We start from the raw sequence: 6,713 nt of genomic DNA on the forward strand, positions 1-6,713 counted from the left end.
TGTGTGTGTGTGTGTGTGTGTGTGTGTGTGTGTGTGTGTGTACAAAAGAGCTGTAATGTTTACTAATGACAGCAAAATGGTTACCAGGTTGGCAATGACAGCAATTTATACTTGGTCCTGAGTGGGTGATATTGTTCACACTTCGGCCTTATTTATACTCTGTTGTTGGGAGGCTTGTTATCTGTTGGGGTTGTTGCAGCCATTGTTCAATGAGTTGTGATTTATCACTTGCTTACTGGGCCTCCTACTCCCGTCATATTGGATACATTTCTTTCTCTTCAGCTGGAATGAGCTACTGGACTACAACCTTAACCTATTTTTTAAACCTATAAATCTTTGTTCTCGGGTATGTTCCTTTCCTTATCTTTTGCCTGTGTTCTTTATTTCTCATTTTTTACTCCATGATCCATAATTAATGGGGTTTACCTTGTCTTTTCTCCTGGCTTGCTTTTAGATTTATACCGTTTCCTTTCTGTAATAGCTCCTTTCTCACACCTGAATGCTCCCTCCCCCTCTCACCTTCATGACTCTTGTCCCGATTTGTAGACTTCCTTCTTTTCCTTTTCTTGATTTCCTGTCATTAGTATCCTTGGATACTAATGACAGGAAATCAAGAAAAGATTTCAGAGATTTTAAAGATTAAGATTTTAAATCAAGAAAAGATTCAGAGATTTTAAAGGTGGTTTTAAACGGGCGATTTTAAAGATTAAGATTTTAAATCAAGAAAAGATTCAGAGATTTTAAAGGTGGTTTTAAACGGGCGATTTTTGTGCTCGCCATTTCATTTCATCTCAACCCCTACTATTAATTACTACCGCACTTAATAATAATCTCCGAGTTTCTAACATGATGTTCCACATTGGCGGGCAAATCTCGCCTGAAGAATAATCACACGTGTGGATGATACGCCTTTACTTTCTATTTCACTTTCTAGTTCCCCATTTTGGCATTTCCTCTCTACCCTCCTGTATTATCTCTCCTAAGTCCATTTTTTATCTGAGGCATTTTTTTCATTCCTCAGGTTTGTTTCTGTAGATGTTGGTTCCATTCAATTTGCCTGGTTGGCCTGTTCTACTTCTTTTTCTGCTGTATCCCTCTGTACTTCATTCCCCTGCTGTTGGGACTCATTGGGTCAGGTCAGGGCTATATTAAGTTGAGGGCTGGTGGAGCTGCAGCTCCAGGCCAACTGAAAAAATAGCCCCACTATGCTAACAAAAATAAATAAATGACGTGCATTAGAAAATGTATGCATTCCAACATCAACAATGGATTCAGCGTTTAAAAAAAAAAAAAAGTCTGAAAACACGTGGCCCTAGTCATCTGTGATAGGACTAAATTTATTACAGAAAATAAGTTACTGAGACATATACACAATTTCAGATGATCCCTTAAGTATAATATTATTGAGCAACTAGAACTGCATGTGACACGAAAATGGCAATCTGTCTAGCATGCAAGAGCTACGCCACATCTTTGAACATGTGTCTGTCAGTAATGGATACAGGAGTTGCGAAGTGCCCTCAATATGCAACATACTTTTCTTTCTTTTTTTTGGATTTTCTAAAATCTTGGAAAATAATCATTATAAATATTTAAAAACAACTTGTTATACAAGTAGATGGCCCTTTGTGCTTTACTACAAACAAACAAACCATTTATGTGGAAACCATACACCTAAATGATTCTTAAATTGACTCTAAAGAGATGCTGCAAACTATAATCCCAAAGATGATGGGAATATTATTCTCGTTCGTCATGCTCTCTCTTTCATATGATCTCATTTGTAAATTGGTGGGAAACCAAAAACCTGTTACAATGTTGAATGCACTTGTGAACAGGCTCGAGGTCTTCAACTGTCTATTTGAGTTGATAGATTCCTCAAAACTGTCTATTTTGAAAAATGCCTGTACATGATTTTTTTTCATTTGTCCCTTAATATTATATGTACAAGAACAAGTCATTTACTACTAGCAGGTAAACTTGTCACTTTACAAAGTGAAATTTCGTATACTAATGCATTACCCATATAGATACAGCTTTGGAAGGGGTCAGATGTTGTACTTGTGCTCCAGGTACAAGCCATAACCTTCGTGTAGTAATAAACATAAAATTTTACCGTGTTACAATATTAACAGCTGTAAAGGAATGTCCTAAATGTACCCAATTGTCCCCGGTACACGTAAGAATAGACCTAAATAACAAAGAATTCATGCAACATTGTAAAATCCACAATGGAATAAGAGTGAAAAGAGATGGATATTTGGTTAATAGATAAACTGTAGATTAAAGCTACTTAGGATAAACAAATGTGGTTTCATGTTACATTTTGAAGCCATTCTAGAAAGAAACAAAAAGATTAATTGAGATTAATTTCGATTTTTTTCTTTTTTTTGGTGGTTATGAGGTTGGTCGATTTGACCAATCTTGTATACAGTTAGGGTAGAGGAAATGGATGAGATGTATGTAGGAGGTTTAAAAGATTACAAATGTGACATTTGAGATTTTTGAGTTGAAGAAAAGTATTTTTAATTTTAACATAAATCATTTTGCACTCGAACTAGTCAAAAAAAGACTAAATATTCACGGACAAATCTTCAGTAAAAATACTTCATTAACAAAAAGTGATTTTTTGTGTACAAACTACTTTTATGAAGATACAATTAGTGCATTAAGTTATAGTATTAAAACTATATACAAGTAAAATATGTTCATGTGGTCAAATTTTAATAACACAAGTTTCAACTTTGTATTTTTAAAAGTGTGTGTGTGTATAAATGCCAAGCTCCACTTTCTGTATATTGCATGACACTTCTTCAGTTTAAAATTCAATTGAAATAGTGACTTGTGAGAATGAATTAACTTTGGTTTTGCATGATCATACTTTATAATGCAGTAAATCATATTGATCATATTTGTTTCTTTCTGTATATGGGCCGGCTTCAAGGTGCGAGATCACACCATATCACTTGAATCTAGGTTGGTCAACAACTTTGTTTTTTCATCCTATTGATGAATAATTTCTGCTTCTCACAGGCAGACCTGTAGTGTCAATTTTGACTTAATGAAATTCTCTATTATATTTATTGGTTTCTGCAAAGTTATTCTCAAGCCAGCTACAGAAGATTCAATGGGATTTTAAGTTCTTAACCAAGCACCAAATACCTAATATAATGCATATGATTAAATTCTTTTTTTTTCATTGATTGCTTGTAAAATGTACTATATTTGTAATTAAGATCATAAACTTTTTCTTCATTGCACTCATTTTTTTTAGGCCAAGGAGGGATTACCAGAACTTCAAGGAAAGAGGAAAACTAAAAAGCTCAAGTATGTAGTTATTTTATATATTTTCACATATTAAAGATTTTGTGAATGAAAGAGATTGGTTGTGAGTGTATGTGTTGGGATTATTGTTACTATAAATTATAAAATGTGTACTATATAATGAGTATAAAAAATAAAAGTAATAAGAACATTAATAGTACATCCAGTGCAATATTTTTTTTATTTTTGATTAAATATTCTATGGTTGATGCTGAGACCTACAGGCATTTTTAAGATTACCTTGAATGCTAAAATTATACAAAAGCCTCTTGTCTTTTGTAAATGTACTTCAGTTTTGTAAAAGTTTATAAACTTCTCTTACATCTACAAACATTATTGTACAAAACATAAAATAGGATAGAAAAGTTTGAAGTAAGAATGAGTATTCAGTACATTACTAATCAGATATCAAAAATGAAGGAAAAAGCAGGATGTTTGTGTGAGAGAGATATTGTTAGGCTTGATTTATTACACTTAAAGCTAAATTAATAGCTTAAACTATGTATTCTTGTATTAGCATTTGGATGAATTGTTTTTAAATCTAATGCACAGATAATTTATAATTGTTTTAATTTTTAAGTATTTAAATTATTTTATTAATAAGTGGAAAATTATATGCAAGTTTCCCCTTACAATGTGAAGTGATTATTAAACCAGTTTTAGAATAGACAAAATTGCAGAATCAGTTTTTTGTTTTGGCATAGATTCTTTTAGCTAACTAAGCAATGCACACTAATTTTGGTCCATATAAGATAGACATCAGGAGACCATATGGTTCTTCAAGGCTGTTCTTCACACTTACTTGTGATTGTTAAGTAGAGTAAAACTGTAATTATAGAGAGCAATTATTTTTTCCAAATTATGATGACAATTTTAATTGCGTCAGATAAGAACATAATGCAAGTACTCTTGCCCTGAACTACACAGTAAGGCACACATGTATAAGTACCTGTAACTTATTCTCATGACATGCATACTTAGACTTTCATACAATCACAAAGGGTAAATTTGAGATAGTGGCTAATTTTACACCAAAAAATTATGAAAGTTTTTTGGTTGTTTTTGAAGCTTTTAGTTTTTCAGCAAATAAAACAATGTGAAACTGTGTCTGAAGGTACTGGAGCATACAAACATGCTTTTACAAGTGGTCAAGTATATCTAACAAAGAACATTTTTTTTTTTTGTTTTTTTATATGCCTTACATTTTTTGCTTTGATTTTGATAATTTAATTATAATTATTGTGTATTTAGAAAACTAAGAACTCAATCATTGCAGTGAAAAGCAGTCTTTTTGAAGTTTATTCTAAATAACAATGGGTTTATTCTTCTAGTCATTAAGGTGTTCTATAAAATCTTGTACAAATATTTGTTTTTCTGGCTAGTGCCATGAGGTTAATAACTGCAGTATCCATAAGTAAATTATAAATAAAATCCATGATAACCTGCTGAAGTTAAGTGTTTTTTAATTCTTATACACTTTAGACTCAAAGCAAAAAAAGAACCCGTTTCTGTACGACCTCCAAGTCATCGTCTTCAAATTTTAAAGTCAGACAGATTATCTGTTCCTGATACTTAAGTAGGAAATTCTGAAAGTACTGTTATTTGTGTAAGTTTTTTTTAAGTTCATTTACTGTTTCGTGTTATAAACCTGATTATTTTGTTAGACATGGGTCTTCTAAAAACATTTTTCAGAAATTGAATTTATTTATATGGAGTGCCTGAAAGAATCACAAACAACACATGTTAGTAAGTACAGTAGAACTATAATTATGGAGAGCAATTATTTTTCCAAATTACTATGACAGTATTTAGTGTGTCAGATAAGACATAGTGCAAGTACTCGTGCCCTGGACTACACAGTAAGGCACACATGTTGTATAAGTACCTGTAATTTGTTCTCTGTTCTTTACCAAAACACTAAGTTGATCAATACTTCATGTCTTGTAATTAGCTAATTTGTAGATTTGTATGTAGCAGTCTATATGTATATCACCAACTTGTTATTACTCTGCTCTTACTGACACGTACAGGTTGTCACGACATTGATCGTTTAACGGCTAGGTTGATCTGGATGATTAGGAGAAAATCGGTATGTTCTGTCAGTCCCATTACTTAAGCTTGCAGTTATTAATGAAGAAATATTTTTATAATATGCAGTGTTTATTTTTGAAAGCTTTCAGTTCCATGTGCAGCCTTCCTCGTGCCCAATTAAATACAAATATGAATTTAAAAACAAATTAGAACCTATATTAGACAGAACTTTATTACACCAAAAAAAAGAAACTATAAAACATTCTTAATTGGGTTTTTAAAAAATACATTATTTTAAAATCTGTCAATTAAGAAAAAAAGATGTGTTTTGTACCACAGATTTGTTTTACATCATTTCAAGATGATTATAGCAACATCAAAGTTTTTGTTTTTTTACCTTAACTCTCTCAATATGGACTCGTTCAATTTGACCAACTACATGACCTCTTTTCACTCAGTCTTTATACATATGATGCTACTAACTTTTAATATAGTGTGTATATCATCATGAAATTTGTCAGTCTTTCAGTAAACATTAAGTCTTTTACATACAAAGAATCATATTTTAGTGAAGTATTTTTAATAAACTAAAAAAAAAATTTGTCTGTGAATATAACAAGTATTTGTTTTGAATAGTTCATGTGCAAAGTGATTTTCATGTTAAGATTAAAAATACTTTTCTTCATCTCAAAAATCTCAAATTTCATTTGTATAATATCTAAAACCTCCTACATGAATTTAAAGTGTTTTTGTTTCAGTAAAACTTCATATTTTGTCTGTTATTTTCTCTACCATACCTCAAATCAAGATTGATCAATTTGACTGTCCTTGTAACCACCAAAAAAAAAATCTAAATTACTTTTTTTGTCTCTAGAATGACTTCAAATATAATAACTACATTCATTTATCCTAAGTAGCTTTAAACAGTATACATCTATTTTCAATTAACTTTTATTGTTTTATTGCACTTTGAACTGTGTCTAACTACTATTCATGCCATTATAAGTTGTAAATCACTAGGGGAACGTGTAGCTCACGTTACACTATCGAATTGCATTACCCACCAGCTACTCTGAGCTGCTTGCACGCATGCCTCTTGAAATATTTTTATTATATTATTATTTATTTTACCTACCTAATATAACCTAAAGAGATCCCAATTATTACATTTTAGTTATTTTTATAATAATTAAGAAATAATATACATGAAAAACAAGAAATAAAGTACTTACCAGTGTCTTTTTTTTTTTTGCTGTCGATGGCACTTAACCCTCCTTTTTTTATATACTAATGGTAGTAATGCATGAAATAATTTTTATTGAATTAAATAATGTACCAAAGAACATAGAATAATAACA

The 6,713-nt window shown here is 31.1% G+C and overlaps 1 protein-coding gene across 1 annotated transcript in view; it reads left to right on the forward strand.

The window, feature by feature from the left end:
• The window catches only part of LOC106469925, a 21,708-nt gene that overhangs the window by 12,676 nt on the left and 2,319 nt on the right, over window positions 1-6,713 (forward strand). The window contains exons 4-5 of the mRNA XM_013930443.2: window positions 3,275-3,327; window positions 4,807-4,930. Coding sequence (XP_013785897.1) covers window positions 3,275-3,327; window positions 4,807-4,900 — 147 coding nt within the window. The 3' untranslated portion in view covers window positions 4,901-4,930. The remainder of the gene's footprint in view (window positions 1-3,274; window positions 3,328-4,806; window positions 4,931-6,713) is intronic.

This window comes from Limulus polyphemus, unplaced genomic scaffold (genome assembly GCF_000517525.1).
Source record: "Limulus polyphemus unplaced genomic scaffold, Limulus_polyphemus-2.1.2 Scaffold3725, whole genome shotgun sequence".
Classification (NCBI taxonomy): Eukaryota; Metazoa; Arthropoda; class Merostomata; order Xiphosura; family Limulidae; genus Limulus; species Limulus polyphemus.